The 23,905-nt window shown below is 45.8% G+C and overlaps 1 protein-coding gene and 1 long non-coding RNA gene across 2 annotated transcripts in view; one reads left to right on the top strand and one right to left on the bottom strand.

Moving 5' to 3' along the window:
- The window catches only part of ksr2 (kinase suppressor of ras 2), a 93,912-nt gene that overhangs the window by 63,730 nt on the left and 6,277 nt on the right, over positions 1–23,905 (bottom strand). The window contains exons 2-3 of the mRNA XM_048995756.1: positions 7,296–7,436; positions 207–357 (exon numbers count right to left, since the gene is read on the bottom strand). Coding sequence (XP_048851713.1) covers positions 207–357; positions 7,296–7,436 — 292 coding nt within the window. The remainder of the gene's footprint in view (positions 1–206; positions 358–7,295; positions 7,437–23,905) is intronic.
- LOC125720530 (uncharacterized) lies at positions 6,251–15,907 on the top strand. Its single transcript, XR_007385490.1, has 3 exons — positions 6,251–6,414; positions 7,248–7,343; positions 14,563–15,907. It is a non-coding gene; the product is annotated as an uncharacterized LOC125720530 (long non-coding RNA).

The raw sequence follows: 23,905 nt of genomic DNA, 5'->3' as shown, positions 1-23,905 counted from the left end.
CTTCGGATAAATAACCAAAAGCTTTCTCAAAGTTTGTGAATATCATAAAAATGTGTTGCAGTGCAGAGTAAGTTTGAGCGCATATGAATAACTATTGAACTAAAGTGGCACAGTTAAACACTAAAATCAGGAAAAGATGCTTTGACTAGTTTACCTGTCTTTTGCTTTTCGAGCCAGTAGGGGGCAGTGATGCCAGCGGACCTCACCTGATTGGTGGACGCTGCGCAAGCAGGACAGCGAGGCGTTGAGGCGCGCGCACTCCTCGGGGCTGGCGCCCAGCTTCTGCACAGTCTCACACACCTGCTCCTCACTCATGTCCAGCAGCGCCTCCAAGGTAAGCTGGCATGGGCTGATCTCCTGAAAAGAAGGGGGGGGGGGGTGCATGATACAGGAGACCCAACCCTGAGAAGGTTCCAGAAAGACTGTATATACCATAAGACGTGGGAAAACAGAAAGCTGGAGCAAACATACAGGTATCCTTGCACCAAACTGGTGCTACACATTGGTGGTGGTTAAAGTGGCTCCTCATTGGTTCTGTAATGCATTTTGGGTATCTTGAAAAGTGCTATATAAATGTAACATTCCTTCATTCATTCATTCATTCAGTCTACAGTTAGAATACTTTCTGCGTGCGTATTTGCGTTGTTTTTACGCATCTATTGGCACCCTGCTCCCAGTGTCATTTTTTTGCAACGTAAAAAGGAGACACCAAGCAATTTTATTGCTTTATATGCTATATAATTAATGAGAAGTAAGCCAATGACAAAATTATTCTTTGGTTTAAAGATGCAATGTGGAAACGTATCCTAAAGGCCGTACTGCTCCTTTCCTTTCACATTATGCGAACTAGCCACTATGACAGAAGCACTGGAAATGAACAGTGAACGTGGCACATGGGCCAGTGTGAAGTCTGACAGCATCACAGGCACAGAACAGACCCAGACAGTCTTTTCAATATATAATAATTAATGATGAATAATAGGCATGTGAATTACACTCGTACTTAGCCTGAATACACCGAAATATTTCATCCACACTTTTTCCTTTTAAGTTCTTGTACCGAGCCTGTAATTAACCCTCCAGACTTTGGGTCGCTTTCACTTTCTGCAGTTACCCACAATGTTTGAAAAGCCAGATCATAACATAAAAATGCCTCATAACTGACAGCAGGCAGCTCACAAACATGTGTATAGGTCATATCCAACAATGTCCATCCATCCATCCATTTTCCAAACGGCTTATCCTACTGGGTTGCGGGGGGTCCGGAGCCTATCCCAGAAGAAATTGGCACGAGGCAGGGAACAACCCAGGATGGGGGGCCAGCCCATCGCAGGGCACACTCACACACCATTCACTCGCACATGCACACCTACGGGCAATTTAGCAGCTCCAATTAGCCTCAGCATGGGAAATCGGAATACCCGGAGGAAACCCCACGATGACATGGGGAGAAAATGCAAACTCCACACACATGTGACCCAGGCGGAGACTCGATCCCGGGTCCCAGAGGTGTGAGGCAACAGTGCTAACCACTGCACCACCATGCCGCCCCCCAATAATGTCCATTTATCTTAATATCCATCCATCCATTGTCCAAACCGCTTATCCAACTGGGTCGCGGGGGGCCCAGAGTCTATCCCGGAAGCAATGGGCACGAGGCAGGGTTATCCTAATATTGTTTGCTTATATTTAATTTTATTTATTTAGATTTTTTTTATAACGTTAATTCATGCCACCGCCTGCAGGGTACTGAATATGATTGGTGTGACAATAATGCTCTATTTGAGTTGACCTGCTTGCATTCTCATGCAGTACTCCAAAACCATGACTGACAATAAATACACCAAGATTGTAGCGTGAAACGATTGCGCAGTACTTTTGCATAGCCTCAAACATCCAGGGTTGAGGCTTTGATCATCTCTAGTATTTCTGAGGGGAGTTTACACTCTCTTTGAGGTGCATCAAGAACCACAGAATCAAGGGTAAAGTATAGTTTACCGTGGATTCTGGATTCAGAGTTGATATCACCATGAAGGACATACCACATCCAACAGAAGTACCTGCGGCCGCAAGAGGAAGCTGTCTGAATGGGATGTCCGGACACTAACCCGGATTGTAACCAAAAAACATAAAACAACAGCTGCTCAACTCACTGCAGAATTAAAAGTACAAGCACACCTCCACTATCCTGTTTCCACTAAAACTATTTCCCTTGAGCTCCACAGGGTCAATGTTCATGGTCTGCTATAGCCAAACCTTTGGTAACTCATGTCAATGACAAATATCAGTTTCAATGGTGCCAGCAGTGCAAACCATGGGCTGTGAACAATGTGAAACATGTTTTCTAGTCTGATGAGTCCACCTTCACCGTCTTTCCCACATCTGGGAAAGTTATGGCGTGGAGACGTCCCAAAGAGCTACTCAGAGTGCAGCAAGGGGGTGGATCAATGATGGTTTGGGCTGCGGTATCATGGCATTCCATAGGCCCACTACTTGTTCTAGATGGCTGTGTCACTGCCAAGGACTACCTTTCCTTTCCATTCTGGACGTCCATGTTCATCCAAAGGTTCAAACATATATATATATCAAATGCTGCATAACATAGGCTTGTCCTCCAACAGACTGACAGAGGTTAACCTTGCTAGATTATCTCCTGACCCCTAAGTTATTAGGAAGATGAAATTATGGACAATATTTCCAGATAATCACTGAGAATCTGTGGCAACAATATGAACCAAAAGTGAGGCAGTGAATAAAATATGTGCACATAATCCCCACAGCAAAATAACCACAGGGCATTATGTAATCTGATGATCGGATAATCCAGATAGAATGACGTGAAAGATATGTAATATTCCAATACTGCATATACTGTATATCAATGTATGATACAATATATTTATACAGTATCAACCTTATACAAAAAATCTACACAAATATTCTACATGTACACTATACAGACAAAAGCATTTGGACACACCTTAATTAATTTACACTGTATGGCCAAAAGTATCACTACTAAATATTCCACGGTTAACTATTAGTGGTATTATAAGAAAGTGAAAACAATTGAGAAGAACAGCAACTCAGCCATGAAGTGGTAGGCTGCGTAAAATCACAGAGTGGGGACAGTACACAGTGTGCAGAAGTTGACAACTGTCTGCAGGGTCAATAGCTACAGACCTCCAAACTTCATGTGGCCTTTAGATTAGCTTGAGAACAGTGCGTAGGGAACTTCATGAGTTTCCATAGCCGAGCAGCTACATCCAAGCCTTACATCACCAAGTGCACTGCAAAGAGTCAGATGCAGTGGTGTAAAGCACACCACCACTTCTCTGTCTTACACTCCATTTCAGGGACAGGGCCTGAGCTTGAACTCCATTTCAGGGACAGGACTTGAGCCTGAACTCTGTTTCATTGACAAGGACTGAGCCTGTACTCCATTTCAGTAACAGGGCCTAGGCCTGAACTTCATTTAAGTCACAGGGTCTGACACTGAACTCCACTTCAGGGACAGGACCTGAGCCTGAACTCCATTTCATTGACAAGGTTTGAGCTTGCACTCCCTTTTCAATGACAGAGCCTGAGCATGTACTTAATTTCAGTAACAGGACCTAGGCCTGAACTTCGTTTAAGTCACAGGGCCTGACACTGAACTCCATTTCAGTGACAGGGCCTGAGCCTGCATTCCATTTCAGGGACAGGGCCTGCACTCCATTTCAGGGACAGGGCCTGAACTTGCACTCCATTTCAGTGACAGGGCCTACACTCCATTTCAGGGACAGGACCTGAGCCTGTACTCCATTTCAATGACAGGGCCTACACTCCATTTCAGGGACAGGGCCTGAGCTTGAACTCCATTTCAGGGACAGGACCTGAGCCTGCACCCCATTTCAGGAACAGGGCCTGAGCCTGAAATCCATTTCATTGACAGGGCCTGAGCTTGAACTCCATTTCAGTGACAGGGCCTACACTCCATTTCAGGGACAGGACCTGAGCCTGAACTCCATTTCATTGACAAGGCTTGAGCTTGCCCTCCATCTCAATGACAGGGCCTGAGCCTGTATTCCATTTCAGTAACAGGGCCTAAGTCTGGACTTCATTTAAGTCACAGGGCCTGAGCTTGCACTCCATTTCAGGGACTGAGCTTGAACTCCATTTCAGGGACAGGACCTGAGCCTGAACTCAATTTCATTGACAAGGCTTGAGCTTTCCCTCCATCTCAATGACAGGGTCTGAGCCTGTATTCCATTTCAGTAACAGGGCCTAAGTCTGAACTTTATTTAAGTCACAGGGTCTGACACTGATTCTCCATTTCAGTGAAAGGGCCTGAGCCTGAACTCCATTTCTGTGGCAGGACCCAAGCCTGCACTCCATTTATGTGACAGGGTCTGAGCTTGCACTACATTTCAGGGACTGGGCCTGAGCTTGCACTCCATTTCAGTGACAGGGCCTGCACTCCATTTCAGTGACAGGGCCTGCACTCCATTTCAGGGACAGGGCCTGAACTTGCACTCCATTTCAGTATCAGGGCCTACACTCCATTTCAGGGACAGGACCTGAGCCTGTACTCCATTTCAGTAACAGGGCCTACACTCCATTTCAGGGACAGGACCTGAGCCTGTACTCCATTTCAGTAACAGGGCCTACACTCCATTTCAGGGACAGGGCCTGAGCTTGAACTCCATTTCAGGGACAGGGCCTGAGCCTGTACTCCATGTCAGTAACAGGGCCTAGGCCTGAACTTCATTTAAGTCACAGGGCCTGAGCCTGCACTCCATTTCAGGGACAGAACCCAAGCCTGCACTCCATTTATGTGACAGGGCCTGAGCCTGAACTCCATTTCTCAGAACTTTTATTTCTCCATTAATTTTTTTGAGTGGAAGCATTGCAGTAAGTAATAAAATATTTAAAATTTAGCATAGTGCGTGTATTTCATTTATTTGATACGCAGCCATACATTAACCCTTACAAATTACACCGATGGTGAAAGGCAAAACTAATAAGCATTTGCCCAGACTTTGCACTGGATGGAGGATACTGAATGGAGGATACTAAACTCAGGTTGTCTGGCCACCCAAGGAGAAACACTGAATTTTTTATCAAACGACACATATTTGGTCCCTGAATGTTTGTTCGAAATGTAATATTGGAGGCAAAAACAAATAGCAGAGTGCGGCCTAGAAGAAGGAGCTTCTCACATTTGTCAGTCTATGGCCTGAAACACTGGGAATGCACAGTCAAAGAAATGGTCATTTCAGGAGAGTCATGTGACCTTGATTATTCAGATTGATTCCCTGGTGGAGGGAAAGGGTACGGCCCAGTACATTCTGTCTTATTTCGCCCCTGGCAACCCGGATACAAGTTTGACACCAGGCCCAAGACCCAGTGTCTCCTCCGGTGAGATTGATCCCCTGCGTCTGTGAGCAGGAAGCCCCTGTTTTGGTCGCACTGTTCCTGTTGTGTTAGCCCTGCCTAACCTCAAAAAGGGAAAAAAAGCATAAATAAACTGGCTCCTCGCTGCCAAGTTGCTGTGTCACGTGGTTCTGTTTGCATTCTAGCCGGTAACGATCTCACAGTTATGTGTATGAGTATGTTCAACGCTAAAAAAAAAAAAAACTGTTACATGCTGTTTGTTTGCGCTGTTAGTGTCACTTTCACTCCAAACATTATATTTAAACAATATGCTTACTTAAATAATGCAACCATCAGTAGGAGAAGTACACAGAAGATGGATGGATGGATGGATGTTCTATTTTTTTTTATTAATTCAAGCATTCTTTTTCAACCTGGTCCTTGGAGTCCCCCAGACAGTCATGTTTTTGCTCCTTCCCAGCTCACTGCCAGACAGTCCGCATTCTAGCTGGTAGGAAGCAAAAACATGGACTGTCTGCCTGCCTGCCTCTGCCTGTCTGTCTGTCTGTATGCTTGTCTGTGTCTCTGTCTGCCTGCTTGTCTGTCTGTCTGCCCGTCTGTGTTTCTGTCTGTCTGCCTGCCTGTATCTCTGTCTGCCTGCCTGTCTGTGTGACCAAATAATGGTCAAATGACCCTGCAAAGAGAGTGGCCCCTGAATACCAAGTGGGAGAGAAAAGGAGCAGGGATCTGAACTGGACAGGAATGAATGTAGGCAAAACAGTATCAGCGAAATTCCTAGACTGTTCTCTGTTATGTAACAGTCTTAACCACACCCCCAAAAGTAAGATATGCCAACCCACTTTCAAGCTCAATGCACATTCGGACTTCAACATTTGTGCAGGTATTGTGAAGACCGAAGCGGAGGACAACAGCAAAAATAGCAGGCTGTATGTATAAGTGTATAAGTTTGCCGTTCAAGGCTGTGACAGGGATGGCAGGACTTTCCACGCCCTTCCCAAGGAATTGTCAGCAGGCGTGTCTCATGTTCATCTTTAACGGGTAAGTCAGGGGTATGTTTCCCAAAGGCTCTCGATGATAACTTACATACAGTAGTTGGAACTGTTCAGTTTTCTAGTTTTAACTATGTAACGTTACTAGCAACTATCCTTTTGGGAAAACATACACCAGTTCAGTAGGGGAGTAGTAAACAGCATTATGAAGTCTGTGATATTGACATTGACGAGAGCCTTCTGTACTTCCTGTAGCGTACACCTGATTAGCTAAACAAATATGGAATAAATGCTGTAGTAAAAAAATAAAAAATCGAAAGTAGAACTCCAAAAACACATTTACAAGACACTCTGCTTGCTGTTTGGAGTTCTTCGTAAAACTTGCATGACGAAGCTAGTGTTGTAAAATCATTTGTTGCGTGAGATAAAAAATAATTAAGTTACAATGCTAAAAACAAAATTATGATCATGCTAACATTGTGCGTAGGCTGAAGTGGAACTCTTATAGTTATATGTAGCAAATTGGTTGTGTGTGAGCCACTGCAGATGATAGACAGATAGATAGATAGATAGATAGATAGATAGATAGATAGATAGATAGATAGATAGATAGATAGATAGATAGATAGATAGACTGATTGATTGATTGATTGATTGATTGATTGATTCTATTGTACACAAGTTCAAGTGTGTTTTCTGGTGATGAGAGATACACAGATTCCAATCCACGACCTTCAGTAAGGTATAGGTCAAGTGATAAGCTAGTTACTTCACTTGAAACACTTCACTTGCTTTTTCCATTATCAATATCCATCTGCTTTTCTGGCTAGCAATAAATGCTAAAAGTAGTCGTCTGTCTGTCCGTTTGTGTCTGGATGTAAGCCCAACGTCTCACACCACGTTCTGGGGGACGCACGTCGGCTGGCTCACCTCGATCACCTCCTTCCTCATGTCAACAATGCGGAACCAGTGGGCCAGGTGAGGGAAGCCGTCCAGCTCAGCACTGCGATCCCGCAGCGCCACCTGCCGTTTGAAAGACAGCTGACGGCTAAAGTACTTCACCAGTTTGCCCTGAAAGAGGCAGAAATGAAGTCAGTAAGAATCCAGAATCCGTGCTTTACAAATCTCACATGTGACAGTTCCTTTGGACATATAATTCCTCATTCCTTAGTTATCTTCTGTGTGCAAACGGCTCAAAATGGATTTACAAAACGCTTTCAGCTTTTCATATGAATTTCTATATGTAGCTGTATACAAAATATTATTTTTGCATGCTTATTAGCTTTCTTTTTTATTTTTAACATTTGTTTTGCTGTTGAATTCTGGAGCACCTACGAATTTTGTTCTCAAAGTTGTTCTCAAGATGCCAATCCTGTAAACAAAATTAAAAAAAAAACAGCTAACGTGTTGAATATAATAAGATGTTGAATAACAGATCTCTGGCCGCCAAAATGTCACAGGCACCATAAAAAGTAGGCATATAATTATGGTACGGTCGGAAGATGTAATAAGATTATTTGTCCACCAGAGGGAGTAACAAGCAGCACTGAGTAGCACTTTCTGGTGTGAAGACAACAGCAGGCAAACAAGCTTATTGGATATCAACACCAAAATATACTTAGTCCAAACGTGAAAAAACCTTCATATTGACACCAACACCATAATAAAGGTTCCCAAAAATATCTGGAATAATATGACAACTAATCATTGTAATGAAAATAAGGAAAAACACATTAAAAATATCTTAAAAGCGCCGTTTCCAGATTGCCTTGGCACAACTCTCAAATAGCAGTTACATTTACAAATGAGCGTGATGCCCACACCATAATGTCGCTTTTGCACAGCAGAACGTCATTTCTCATCCATTTGGCATAATCTTCAGTTGCTTAAGACCTGTCGGTCAGAATAGAGTATGTATTTTGTCAGTGAAGTAAGTTTACACTCAGAACTATAAGTGATCATCATGTAAGCCAGTTCACCAAATGCTCAAAATGACTCAAGAATATGTTTCATAAATTGCATAGATTGCTGTGTTTTTGGTTCCTAGAGAACATGGTTTTGTTGTCATTTTGCTGTATTGGTATTATAGTTACATGTTATGGTGCATTGTTATAGTGACATGTGACTCTTTTGTTCACTATTGTACTGTGTCTTCAGATCTAAAGAAGTTACATGTGCATGCGACCACTTTCTTTTACCAGTGAATATCACATCCTGTGATGCAAAGTTTTGTAATGTTGAAACTAGTGTTTTTGGCATGAATAAGTATCAGTTTTCTAAATAATTACGATCAGTCAGTAACAATGAGAACGAGGGTAACCTTCACTTCATTCCGCATCGTGGAGCTCGTCAGTGTACTTGTGCTCACGTTATGACAATATGTCTACGCATTTTGTCTGGCATCATAAAAATTTTTCTGAAAGTATTTAATGGCACTGACTAATAATCTGATGGAATTATTCGCTTTTGAAATATTGTTTTGTGAGTTTCAGCTTAACCATTCCTTTGTGCTATATGCATGAACTTTGGAGAAATGTTCTTAGTGTCTTGAGAATGTTAAGTATGTTTCATGAAAAGTGCCAAAGCAATAGAGAAAATCTGTAAGAGTCTTTCTAGTCTTTAGCTAGGTTTGGGGTTTGTTACCATAAGGCTTACAGTTTTTCCTGATTGCTGTGGAGCATTTCTCAAATGACAATTAACATCTGCAAAACAATGAGTGTGATCCCTACACCATAATGTCACTTCTGCACAGAAGAACATCATTTCTCATGGTTTCACAGAAATTTCCAAATGTTTTACAGCATGCATGCAATGTTTTGTACATAATTTTCATTTGCTTTAGTCTTGATGGTCAAAATGGTTTATGTCGGTAAGTCACTATATGCAAAGCAGTTCACCAAACTTTTAAAAATATATTCCTTAAATTGCAGTGATGCAGTACAATTGTATTTGGTTCTCACAGTACATGATCTTGTTGTTCTTGTGTTGGCATTTTGCTCTTTTTGTGTTAAAAGTTCTGTGTGACTTTTTTGTTACAGTGACTTGAGATCTGAAAAATATATGCGAGTGCTTTCAACAGTGAACTTTACATACTGTAATATGGAGCTTAACAAAACTGAAACTGGTGTTTTTCACATGAATGTGTATCAGTTTGCTAAGAAGAATGATCAGTCAGTAACAACCAGAAAGTGGGAACCGACTATCATTCAGAATTATGGAGCTCAGATATAATGGCGATATATTTAAGCATTTTGACTGTCATGGTTAAAACAATGCTTATCGTACTTTTCATTTTGATGCCACTGACTAATTCATTGGTGGAATTATTTACTTTTGAGACATTAGTTAACTGTTTTGAGTAAGTTACAGACTTTTGCAGCTAAACCATACTGTTGTGCTATATGCATGAACTGCTTTAAGAAATGCTCGTACAGTCTTCAGTATGTTAAGTATGTTTCATGAAATGTGCCACAGCAATCGAGAAAATCTGTAAGGCTGTGCTTAGGGGTAACATAGTTTACATAAGACTTAAATCTAGGGTTAGGGTTAGGGTAGATAGGAAATTAGGGTTGGGTTAGGGTAGATAGTAAACTAGGGTTAGGTGTGGAGTAGGGGTATTGTAGCTACAGGATTATGGTAAGGGTTGGCAAAAAGGTTATGGTTATTATTAGGGTTAGGGTTAGGTTTGCCACAAGGTTCAGAGTTACAGTTAAGGCTAGCATTAGTTTGGGCAATTGGGTTAGGATCAGTGTTGCTGTATGTTTTGGAACTGTGGTATAAAACAGATCTACTATTATAAATCAGTGTCTAAATGCATCTCTGCAGGAAACCATGGGAGTGAAAACATGTCTTGCGTAACAACAATAAAAGGTTCACGTCTGCGTAGTGATAAATGGGCTACGTTTACGATGTTCTTTGTTGGTGTTGGTGGTGCTGATGTAATGACTACAGCGAAAACTAGGCCAGGGTCAGGGTCAGTATTAAAATCATACGCATGAATCCAGGAGTAGGACACCCAGCGCACCCCACATGTAATTAAATGATTAAAGTTCTGCAGCTGCTTCCGTATGTCCTAATCCATTATTCATTACTTTAATTAAAAAAATAGGTCGAAAGTGAGGCCCCAAACTTCATAAACAGTACAATAGTTCTCACAGATCTGTTCTGCTTGTTTACTGTGGTAGAAAAATACATGTCAGGCTGGTTGTTCTGCTTTTGTTAGTGAAATTGTGGATCACCATCTTAGCATATCCCGTGCTGGGCTTTTTTAAGTATTTTTCCAAACCAGCAATTTCTCTGCAATCCTTCTTTGCATTGTCATAACACCGGTATTCCGGAAGGGGAATGTTGTGTTCCGGTTAAATAGACAGACTGAGCGAGGAAGGTCAGGAAGGTGCCAGACAGACACTGTCTCGCAAAACGACACCGGTGGTTTGCGGAGAGCATTTGTTTTATCACTCAGGAAATAACCCTCTGCGAAATGAGAACGTGACATTCATTGGCAAACAATCTGTTGCCTGTTGCAGATACATGTACAGTAACACCATCAGGATGCATGCAGTACAACATCAAACAGTCTTACAAAATGTTCAACCTCCACTGTACGTGTCTCCTAATTTCAACTTGGAGGCCAATATTACAAACAAAGGCAGACTCACCAAAAATGCCTGGCATACTCATGGGTAGGACTGAATCAATTCATCAATAATGCTGTATAATAAATCAGCAATAAATATAGTTGACGGTGAATTTTGACATTGACTGGTTGCATTTTTGCAGCCCGGAGAGCAAACTGCATATAATGACATCACCACCTAGCAACATTTACGTTGGTGTATTAAGCTAAGTTCATACTTCATTTTCCCGCATGCCACCATGGTCCACGCATCTCTGTGCACATGGACTCTTGTGCACACAGACTCTTGTGCACGAGGACTCTTGTGCACGCGGACTCTTGTGCATGGGGACTCTTGTGCACGCAGACTCTTGTGCACGAGGACTCTTGTGCACGCGGACTCTTGTGCACGAGGACTCTTGTACACGCGGTCGGCACAGACATACACAGTGAACAGCAGGGAGCAAAATTTTTGCAACAAACCAAAAAAATTAAAATAAAAATCAGCAGCACCCCCAACCAGTTAATTTTATTACAAAGATATCAAAATGCTGGAATAGTGTTGCTTTTGAAAATGCTACCAAAATATCATATATGGTACAAATGTTAGCAAGCTTAATACAATGGAGACAGTGGATCTGCGATTCTATGTCACTGTCTCTACATGGTGTAAAGGTTTTACTACAATTACTTAAAAAATACCTCTTGATTTTTTTTTTTAAATAACATATTTGCAGTGCTTTTTACAGAGTGACACAGAGGCACACTGGTGCAGTGGTCAGCATTGTTGCCTCACGCCTCTGGGACCTGTGTTTTAGTCCCAGTCTGGGTTCCATGTGTGTGGAGTTTGCATGTTCTCACTGTGTTGTCGTGAGGTTTCCTCCAGGTACTGATCCCCCCACCTCCCCACAGTCCAAAAACATGCTGAAGTTAACTGGAGTTACCAAATTGTGAATGGTGTGTGAGTGAATGGCGTGTGAGTGAATGTTGTGAGAGTGAATGGTGTGAGAGTGAATAGTGTGAGAGTGAACGGCGTGTGAGTGACTGGTGTGAGAGTGAATGGTGTGTGAGTGAATGGCGTGTGAGTGAATGGTGTGAGAGTGAATGGTGTGTGAGTGAATGGCGTGTGAGTGAATGGCGTGTGAGTGAATGGTGTGAGAGTGAACGGCGTGTGAGTGACTGGTGTGAGAGTGAATGGTGTGTGAGTGACTGGTGTGAGAGTGAATGGCGTGTGAGTGAATGGCGTGTGAGTGAATGGCGTGTGAGTGAATGGTGTGTGAGTGAACGGCGTGTGAGTGACTGGTGTGTGAATGAATGTTGTGAGAGTGAATGGTGTGAGAGTGAATGGTGTGTGAGTGAATGGTGTGTGAGTGAATGACGTGTGAGTGAATGGTGTGAGAGTGAATGGTGTGAGAGTGAATGGTGTGTGAGTGAACGGCGTGTGAGTGACTGGTGTGTGACTGAATGTTGTGTGAGTGAATGGTGTGTGAGTGAATGGTGTGTGAGTGAATGGTGTGAGAGTGAATGGTGTGAGAGTGAATGGTGTGTGAGTGAACGGCGTGTGAGTGACTGGTGTGTGAGTGAATGGTGTGTGTGAGTGAATGGTGTGTGAGTGAATGGTGTGAGAGTGAATGGTGTGTGAGTGAATGGCGTGTGACTGAATGTTGTGAGAGTGAATGGTGTGTGAGTGAATGGTGTGTGAGTGAATGGTGTGTGAGTGAATGGCGTGTGAGTGAATGGTGTGAAAGTGAATGGTGTGAGAGTGAATGGTCTGTGAGTGAATGGCGTGTGAGTGAATGGTGTGAGAGTGAATGGTGTGAGAGTGAATGGTGTGAGAGTGAATAGGACAAGCAGTTTCATATAATGGATTTTCTTTCAAACCCCGTGTTTTGACTCAATTAGTTGATTGCTTGATGATTAATTAATTATAAAAATATCCATTTTTCTGGAGCTCTACATAGGGGTAACATTAGGCAATTTTAGTTCATTTCAACTATATCTCTGTGTACTGGGTGGGGGGAGGGGGAAACATCTCTTTATTTGCTCTTTTCCACAAAGCACCCTGGGAAAAACATTTTGTAACTTGAAGTGGTATCTGATATTGTACCCTCAATGAAGGTACTTATCCCAGACTGCCTGCCTTTAAATAAACAGATAAAAAATGTAATTTGCTTCGAGTAAAACAGTCAGCCGAGGATTAAATTAATAATACTGTAGGGATAAGAGATCTCTGACTGTCCTCATGTGACCGGACATGATATCTCAGCCCTCTGTAACCGACAAGCAAGCGACGGTCTTAACCATCATGGTCGGAAAGAGCATCCTGAAATGTTATAAGATATGATCCAATAACACAGGCGAGCACGGGTGGAACGTGCATAACAAGAAGGTACCCGTGAGGAAACGGGAAAGAATACCCAGGAGGGAACAGTGACGCCTCTTCCAGCTGAGATTCCCCAAGGATACCAACCACTGACGTCAACGCAGCACATCGTATGGGACAAAGAGGGCATTAGTCAGCATCAAAACAGCGTATCGGGAAAAATGAGCACCGAAACACAGAGTGTAGGGGATTTTCTCAGAGCTCCGAAACGTACTGTGCACTGACAAAAACCCGTCCATGTATTAGTGGTAAGGCATGCATAGATCTGGTCTGTCTTCATCTGCAGGCCCCTGATTTAGGGAATTAACATTAACTCGCTACCTAGTTACTGTATCTGCATATGTGATACAATTTTTTATGCTATTCTAGGTGTCTGATGACTATTTCATAATATATTCATTAAAAGTATAATTTAAGGGACAATATATATATTTATGTGTAATTTATTATACAGCGCAACATGAGGCAGTAAATTGATATAAAGATGCACACGGACCCCTTAAAATTCCTGCATTTTTAGGGCCTTATCTTATATCTATTATCTCCCACATTACACCAGATTCTGTTCCAGCCAATCATAGTCATAAGAAAGGTCACCTGACCTTCTGAAAGCCTTGGTGAGGAGCAGCTGTAAAATAGGCCTGAACCACAATAGCTGTACTGGAAACAAACACGACAGATTGTTTGTTTTCCTCTTTGTGTCTACCCCACTTTCTGTCAGTGTCACTCGCATCCAGATCCGTGCCCGGCTCCCCTGGTCTTAACAACTTCCCTGCCCATCAGAAATTAAATAAAGTCATGCAGTCAGTCCCTTAATGTGGGCAAGCCTGCAGCCTAGCTGGTCTTTAGGTGAGGACCAGCAGGGCTGAGAGAAGAGAAAAGGAGGATTTGGAGAGCTAAAGAAGCTTTTTGTTAGCCTTCGATATACATTTATGTTCCTATCTGTTACCTGGTGTTGCCTCAAATGGCCCTACGCCAGTTTAGTGTTTGGGTTTATTAAAAAATGTCTCTTCTGTAGCCGGTGGTACCTCTCTACAGCCCTCCCATCCCCCCACTCATAAGATAATTTTGTCAGGCGATACTATAGCGTGATAAAGCTTTAAATCTTTCAAGACAATCATGGAGAGTTTCGGGATACATGTGATTCCTGAATTGGATGGCTCCCCTGTGACAATGATGTAATTGTATTTGTTTGGCAGGCGGGCGGCACGAAAGATGAAGCCAAGCGAGGCGGCGGGAGGGGAAAACCTCCGCGGGAACAAGCTCAGCGGCGCAAAACTTCAACGCACTCTTCGAGGAACATGGCGACGCAAACAGAGCTGTCAGCTCACAGGGAGGCGGAGGAAGAATGGCTCCCGTAACCTAGGTTGAAACTCAGGGCTTAAAAACGGGCAAAGCAGGCTGCTGTGTCTCTCTTGACCTCTGCAGACACCAAGACCTCAAGGGCCAAGCCCACACCCCATCGCAGGCCCTTCTCTGACCTTCTGACCTCTCATCTTGTCTTTCCTGAACTTACCTCTATTCCTGCAAGCAGATAAAACCACTGTCTCTAATTCGCATCACCGTCCAGAAAATCATACCCATACACCCCATAAACATACAACAAACCTTGTCTGCTTTATAAAATCTTTCTCCTCTCCAAAATAGGCCTACAGCATGGGAAAGTATATAAGCTTGCTGCAATATTAGTTTTAAGAATATTTTTTTTGCCCATTGAATTGTACAGCTATGTAATTATGCTAGATAACGGCGATAGAAAAGCATTACTTATACTCACAAAAAGCAATGTCTTCTCAGAAGAGGTAACCGGGAGCCAGAAGCATGAACTCCCAAGAACATTCTGAGAGATTTTCCCCCCATAATCCACTGTGAAGCAGCCCTGAACCACTAAGGCACAACAAGACCACCAACCATCTACAGATGATGGTGTCTGGTGGTTAGATATGGCGCCAAGCGGGGATTTTTAAGATGTGTTAGAAGATCTTACTCAGAGAAACGATAATAAAAGCTTTCCTTGCTGTGGGCTGGCATAACTGTCATTACTAAAATAGTCACGAAAGCTACGACATTCTTCTACAGACTGATTAGATGAGAGCTGTGTAAAAACACCTGCTAGTTTAAAAGATGACCAAAGGGGTCCTTCGGTCATGAAAACGCCTTCCAAACCGCAAGCGAATCAAAACACCATAACAAAAACCGGTCTTCCGGAACATCCAATGGACCTCAAATCCAAAATATCACTGTTTCCTTATATTACACACACTATGGATGCAACATTACATAGCTACAAAAACAACGGCACCAATCTCAAATACTGGAACTACAGCTACCTCCAAACTTTAATGCAGACAACCAGTCTTACTGGCATGTAAACACCAGATTTGTGCTGAAAAACAAAATAAGCTGTTACAATTGATGGCTGTGATTCTGTACAAGATTGTCACCTAAGAACATCAAACACCTTGGACCTTCTTGAGAACGTTGTGGTTTGCAGAAAAGGGAACATGCAGCCCCAATAATGTTGATAACAAGAAACAGAGATGCTAGCCAACATAAATAGCAGCTAGAGTAGTAATTTTCATGAAAGAATCTCATGTAGCAATGGACACTGGTCCTCAACTTCTAAAAAGTGTTCCAAACAACCTGTGCAGTGTGTTTTTATTCCAAAATACACAACAAACTCTGATACTGTACCAGTGTATTGTGTGGCACCACAATATAAATATATTTCCTTACATCTGTAACCCACACTGATGGCCATGAGCTGAGGGTATTTTGGCGTTTTTTCCCCCGAGTTTTTGCCCCAGCAGCCACAGAGCCCCCAACTCCATCTTTGAGACTGAATCACTCAGAAGTGCGTGTTTTAGTCACATTCTGGTTAAACTTCCTCAAACACACACAAACAGGTTCACACCAAGAGATTCTCAAAAACAAATACTTTGGCTTCCAGTCTGAATAAAAATCACACAGCAATTTATTTCCTGTGAACTTGAGCACCACAGAAATGGGGACAGTACTCTGGTGTAAGGAGAGCAGGTCACTGGGATACACAGACGCAGACAGCACTGTGGTGTGTGGAGAGGCGGTCACTGTGATACACAAACGCAGACACCACTGTGATGTGTGGAGAGGCAGTCACTGTGATACACAAACGCAGACAGCACTGTGGTGTGTGGAGAGGCGGTCACTGTGATACACAAACGCAGACAGCAGTGTGGTGTGTGGAGAGGCGGTCACTGTGACACACAAATGCAGACAGCACTGTGGTGTGTGGAGAGGCGGTCACTGTGATACACAAACGCAGACAGCAATGTGGTGTGTGGAGAGGCGGTCACTGTGACACACAAACGCAGACAGCAGTGTGGTGTGTGGAGAGGCGGTCACTGTGACACACAAATGCAGACAGCACTGTGGTGTGTGGAGAGGCGGTCACTGTGACACACAAACGCAGACAGCACTGTGGTGTGTGGAGAGGCGGTCACTGTGACACACAAATGCAGACAGCACTGTGGTGTGTGGAGAGGCGGTCACTGTGACACACAAACGCAGACAGCACTGTGGTGTGTGGAGAGGCGGTCACTGTGACACACAAACGCAGACAGCACTGTGGTGTGTGGAGAGGCGGTCACTGTGACACACAAATGCAGACAGCACTGTGGTGTGTGGAGAGGCGGTCACTGTGACACACAAACGCAGACAGCACTGTGGTGTGTGGAGAGGCAGTCACTGTGATACACAAACGCAGATAGCAGTGTGATGTGTGGAGAGGTGGTCACTGTGATACACAAACGCGGACAGCAGTGTGGTGTGTGGAGAGGCGGTCACTGGGATACACAAACGCAGACAGCACTGTGGTGTGTGGAGAGGCGGTCACTGGGATACACAAACGAAGACAGCACTGTGGTGTGTGGAGAGGCGGTCACTGGGATACACAAACACGGACAGTAGTGTGGTGTGTGGAGAGGCAGTCACTGGGATACACAAATGCAGACGGCACTGTGGTGTGTGGAAAGGCGGTCACTGGGATACACAAACGCGGACAGCAGTGTGGTGTGTGGAGAGGCGGTCACTGGGATACATAAACGCAGACAGCACTGTGGTATGTGGAGAGGCGGTCACTGGGATGCACAGAGGCAGACAGCAGTGTGGTGTGTGAAGAGGCGGTCACTGTGATACATAAACGCAGACAGTACTCTAGTGTGTGGAAAGGCGGTCACTGTGATACACAAACACAGACAGCACTGCGGTGTGTGGAGAGGCGGTCACTGGGATAAACAAACGCAGACAGCAGTGTGGTGTGTGGAGAAGCGGTCACTACGATACACAAACGCAAACAGCACTGTGGTGTGTGGAGAGGCGGTCACTGTGACACACAAACGCAGACAGCACTGCGGTGTGTGAAGAGGCAGTCACAGTGATACACAAACGCAGACAGCACTGGGGTGTGTGGAGAGGCGGTCACTGAGATACACAAACGCATACAGCACTGCGGTGTGTGGAGAGGCGGTCACTGGGATACACAGACGCAGACAGCAGTGTGGTGTGTGGAGAGGAGGTCACTGGGATACACAAACGCAGACAGTACTCAAGTGTGTGGAAAGGCGGTCACTGTGATACACAAACAGAGACAGCAGTGTGGTGTGTGGAGAAGCGGTCACTAGGATACACAAACGCAGACAGCAGTGTGGTGTGTGGAGAAGCGGTCACTAAGATACAAAAACGCAGACAGCACTGTGGTGTGTGGAGAGGCAGTCACTGTGACACACAAACGTAGACATCACTGCGGTGTGTGGAGAGGCAGTCACAGTGATACACAAACGCAGACAGCACTGCGGTGTGTGGAGAGGCGGTCACTGAGATACAAAAACGCATACAGCACTGCGGTGTGTGGAGAGGCGGTCAATGGGATACACAGAGGCAAACAGCAGTGTGGTGTGTGGAGAGGCGGTCACAGTGATACACAAACGCAGACAGCACTGGGGTGTGTGGAGAGGCGGTCACTGGGATACACAAACGCAGACAGCAGTGTGGTGTGTGGAGAGGCGAACAGTGTGATACGCAAACGCAGACATTACTCTAGTGTGTGGAAAGGCGGTCACTGTGATACACAAACGCAGACAGCACTGCGGTGTGTGGAGAGGCGGTCACTGTGATACACAAACGCAGACAGCACTGTGGTGTTTGGAAAGGCGGTCACTGTGATACACAAACGCAGACAGCATTGTGGTGTGTGGAGAGGCGGTCACTGTGATACACAAACGCAGACAAAAATGTGGTGTGTGGAGAGGCGTTCACTGTAATACACAAACGCAGACAGTACTCTAGTGTGTGGAAAGGCGGTCACTGTGATACACAAACACCGACAGCAGTGTGGTGTGTGGGGAGGCAGTCACTGTGATACAGAAACGCAGACAGCAGTGTGGTGCGTGGAGAGGCGGTCACTGTGATACATAAACACAGACAGCAGTGTGATGTGTGTAGAGGCGGTCACTGGGATACACAAACGCAGACAGCACTGCGGTGTGCGGAGAGGCAGTCACTGTGATACACAAATGCAGACAGCAGTGTGGTGTGTGGAGAGGCGGTCACTGTGTTATACAAACGCAGACAACACTGTGGTGTGTGGAGAGGCGGTCACTGTGATACAGAAACGCAGACAGCAATGTGGTGTGTGGAGAGGCGGTCACTGTGATACACAAACGCAGACAGCACTGCGGTGTGTGGAGAGGCGGTCACTGTGATACACAAACGCAGAGAGCAGTGTGGTGTGTGGAGAGGCGGTCACTGTGATACACAAACGCAGACAGCACTGTGGTGTGTGGAGAGGCGGTCACTGGGATACACAAATGCAGACAGCAGTGTGATGTGTGGAGAGGCGGTCACTGGGATACACAAATGCAGACAGCAGTGTGATGTGTGGAGAGGCGGTCACTGTGATCCACAAATGCAGACAGTACTCTGGTGTGTGGAGAGGTGGTCACTGTGATACACAAATGCAGACAGCACTGTGGTGTGTGGAGAGGCGGTCACTGGGATACACAAACGCAGACAGCAGTGTGATGTGTGGAGAGGCGGTCACTGTGATATACAAACGCAGACAGGCGGTCACTGGGATACACAAACGCAGACAGCAGTGTGATGTGTGGAGAGGCGGTCACTGTGATACACAAACGCAGACAGCACTGTGGTGTGTGGAGAGCCATTCACTGTGATACTCAGACGCAGACAGTAGTGTGGTGTGTGGAGAGGCAGTCACTGTGATACACAAACGCAGACAGCACTGTGGTGTGTGGAGAGGCAGTCACTGTGATACACAAACGCAGACAGCACTGTGGTGTGTGGAGAGGTAGTCACTGTGATACACAAATGCAGACAACACTGTGGTGTGTGGAGAGGCAGTCACTGTGATACACAAACGCAGACAGCACTGTGGTGTGTGGAGAGGCGGTCACTGTGATACACAAACGCAGATAGCACTGTGATGTGTGGAGAGGTGGTCACTGTGATACACAAACGCAGACAGCACTGCGGTGTGTGGTGAGGTGGTCACTGTGATAGACAAACGCAGATAGCACTGTGATGTGTGGAGAGGCGGTCACTGTGATACACAAACGCAGAGAGTAGTGTGGTGTGTGGAGAGCCGTTCACTGCGATACTCAAACGCAGACAGTAGTGTGGTGTGCGGAGAGGCAGTCACTGTGATACACAAATGCAGACAGCAGTGTGGTGTGTGGAGAGGCGGTCACTGTGTTATACAAACGCAGACAACACTGTGGTGTGTGGAGAGGCGGTCACTGTGATACAGAAACGCAGACAGCAGTGTGGTGTGTGGAGAGGCGGTCACTGTGATACGCAAACGCAGACAGTACTGTGGTGTGTGGAGAGGCGGTCACTATGATACACAAACGCAGACAGCACTGTGGTGTGTGGAGAGGTGGTCACTGGGATACACAAACGCAGACAGCACTGTGGTGTTTGGAGAGGCGGTCACTGGTATACACAAACGCAGACAGCAGTGTGGTGTGTGGAGAGGCGAACAGTGTGATACGCAAACGCAGACATTACTCTAGTGTGTGGAAAGGCGGTCACTGTGATACACAAACGCAGACAGCACTGCGGTGTGTGGAGAGGCGGTCACTGTGATACACAAACGCAGACAGCACTGTGGTGTTTGGAAAGGCGGTCACTGTGATACACAAACGCAGACAGCATTGTGGTGTGTGGAGAGGCGGTCACTGTGATACACAAACGCAGACAAAAATGTGGTGTGTGGAGAGGCGTTCACTGTAATACACAAACGCAGACAGTACTCTAGTGTGTGGAAAGGCGGTCACTGTGATACACAAACACCGACAGCAGTGTGGTGTGTGGGGAGGCAGTCACTGTGATACAGAAACGCAGACAGCAGTGTGGTGTGTGGAGAGGCGGTCACTGTGATACATAAACACAGACAGCAGTGTGATGTGTGTAGAGGCGGTCACTGGGATACACAAACGCAGACAGCACTGCGGTGTGCGGAGAGGCAGTCACTGTGATACACAAATGCAGACAGCAGTGTGGTGTGTGGAGAGGCGGTCACTGTGTTATACAAACGCAGACAACACTGTGGTGTGTGGAGAGGCGGTCACTGTGATACAGAAACGCAGACAGCAATGTGGTGTGTGGAGAGGCGGTCACTGTGATACACAAACGCAGACAGCACTGCGGTGTGTGGAGAGGCGGTCACTGTGATACACAAACGCAGAGAGCAGTGTGGTGTGTGGAGAGGCGGTCACTGTGATACACAAACGCAGACAGCACTGTGGTGTGTGGAGAGGCGGTCACTGGGATACACAAATGCAGACAGCAGTGTGATGTGTGGAGAGGCGGTCACTGGGATACACAAATGCAGACAGCAGTGTGATGTGTGGAGAGGCGGTCACTGTGATCCACAAATGCAGACAGTACTCTGGTGTGTGGAGAGGTGGTCACTGTGATACACAAATGCAGACAGCACTGTGGTGTGTGGAGAGGCGGTCACTGGGATACACAAACGCAGACAGCAGTGTGATGTGTGGAGAGGCGGTCACTGTGATATACAAACGCAGACAGGCGGTCACTGGGATACACAAACGCAGACAGCAGTGTGATGTGTGGAGAGGCGGTCACTGTGATACACAAACGCAGACAGCACTGTGGTGTGTGGAGAGCCATTCACTGTGATACTCAGACGCAGACAGTAGTGTGGTGTGTGGAGAGGCAGTCACTGTGATACACAAACGCAGACAGCACTGTGGTGTGTGGAGAGGCAGTCACTGTGATACACAAACGCAGACAGCACTGTGGTGTGTGGAGAGGTAGTCACTGTGATACACAAATGCAGACAACACTGTGGTGTGTGGAGAGGCAGTCACTGTGATACACAAACGCAGACAGCACTGTGGTGTGTGGAGAGGCGGTCACTGTGATACACAAACGCAGATAGCACTGTGATGTGTGGAGAGGTGGTCACTGTGATACACAAACGCAGACAGCACTGCGGTGTGTGGTGAGGTGGTCACTGTGATAGACAAACGCAGATAGCACTGTGATGTGTGGAGAGGCGGTCACTGTGATACACAAACGCAGAGAGTAGTGTGGTGTGTGGAGAGCCGTTCACTGCGATACTCAAACGCAGACAGTAGTGTGGTGTGCGGAGAGGCAGTCACTGTGATACACAAATGCAGACAGCAGTGTGGTGTGTGGAGAGGCGGTCACTGTGTTATACAAACGCAGACAACACTGTGGTGTGTGGAGAGGCGGTCACTGTGATACAGAAACGCAGACAGCAGTGTGGTGTGTGGAGAGGCGGTCACTGTGATACGCAAACGCAGACAGTACTCTAGTGTGTGGAAAGGCGGTCACTGTGATACACAAATGCAGACAGCAGTGTGATGTGTGGAGAGGCGGTCACTGTGATACACAAACGCAGACAGCACTGTGGTGTGTGACGAGGCAGTCACTGTGATACACAAACGCAGACAGCACTGTGGTGTGTGGAGAGGCGGTCACTGTGATACTCAGACGCAGACAGCACTGTGGTGTGTGGAGAGGCAGTCACTGTGATACACAAACGCAGACAGCACTGTGGTGTGTGGAGAGGCGGTCACTATGATACACAAACGCAGACAGCACTGTGGTGTGTGGAGAGGTGGTCACTGGGATACACAAACGCAGACAGCACTGTGGTGTTTGGAGAGGCGGTCACTGGTATACACAAACGCAGACAGCAGTGTGGTGTGTGGAGAGGCGGTCACTGTGATACGCAAACGCAGACAGTACTCTAGTGCGTGGAAAGGCGGTCACTGTGATACACAAATGCAGACAGCAGTGTGATGTGTGGAGAGGCAGTCACTGTGATACACAAACGCAGACAGCACTGTGGTGTGTGGAGAGGCGGTCACTGGTATACACAAACGCAGACAGCAGTGTGGTGTGTGGAGAGGCGGTCACTGTGATACGCAAACGCAGACAGTACTCTAGTGCGTGGAAAGGCGATCACTGTGATACACAAATGCAGACAGCAGTGTGATGTGTGGAGAGGCGGTCACTGTGATACACAAATGCAGACAGCAGTGTGATGTGTGGAGAGGCGGTCACTGTGATACACAAATGCAGACAGCAGTGTGATGTGTGGAGAGGCGGTCACTGGGATACACAAACGCAGACAGCAGTGTGGTGTGTGGAGAGGCGGTCACTGTTATACAGAAAAGCAGACAGCACTGTGGTGTGTGGAGAGGCGGTCACTGTGATACACAAACGCAGACAGCAGTGTGGTGTGTGGAGAGGTGGTCGCTGTGATACACAAACGCAGACAGCAGGGATGACAGAAGAGCAGATTTCTAAAACTCACTCAATCCGTGGGATACGTGGGCAGGACAACTCCATAAGCAAGTACCAATGCTATCTGGACATTTACCAAACATTTTTCACTGGAATACATCAGTTTTGGAAATTTGCTCTTCTGTTCGGAGATATCACTTCCACCAGAGTCAAGAATCTGAGAGACTGGGAGACGAACCACACAAACTAGCTGAGTTGAAGCTGTAAAATATCAATGGCATCCTCTAGGTGAACGACAGGATTACACCCCCCCCCCCCCACCGAGTAACTCACCACCTTTTCTTAACGATGGTACATTTACATTTATGACTACATGTATGGAAAAGAGTGATCTTCCAAGAAACCTTCAATCACAATAGTTATTTTGCCGAGTCATTTTTTAAGTTTCAGTCTATTTTCAGTTTGTGTGGCAAATGCGAGAGGTGAATGGGGTTAAGGCAAAAGCAAGAAGGCTTCCAGTCTCCCTCACGCGTGCTGGGAGCTGGGAGCGTTTTCCCGTGTACCTGGACATGCTGCAGCTTCCGCCCGCCACCACGCACGATGCTGCACACGCCTCTTACACCCTGAGTGGAAAATTCACACACGATCGAAACAAATCCAGCACTTAACCAAGTGAACGTCTCGCGCCCTTTACTACATGCCTGGAAACATTTCAAATACACAGACTATTTTTGCGATAGC

Source organism: Brienomyrus brachyistius, chromosome 2, assembly GCF_023856365.1.
Source record: "Brienomyrus brachyistius isolate T26 chromosome 2, BBRACH_0.4, whole genome shotgun sequence".
NCBI classification, from domain to species: Eukaryota; Metazoa; Chordata; class Actinopteri; order Osteoglossiformes; family Mormyridae; genus Brienomyrus; species Brienomyrus brachyistius.
Note: the sequence above shows the minus strand (reverse complement) of the source record. Positions and strands in the feature narration are given on the sequence as shown.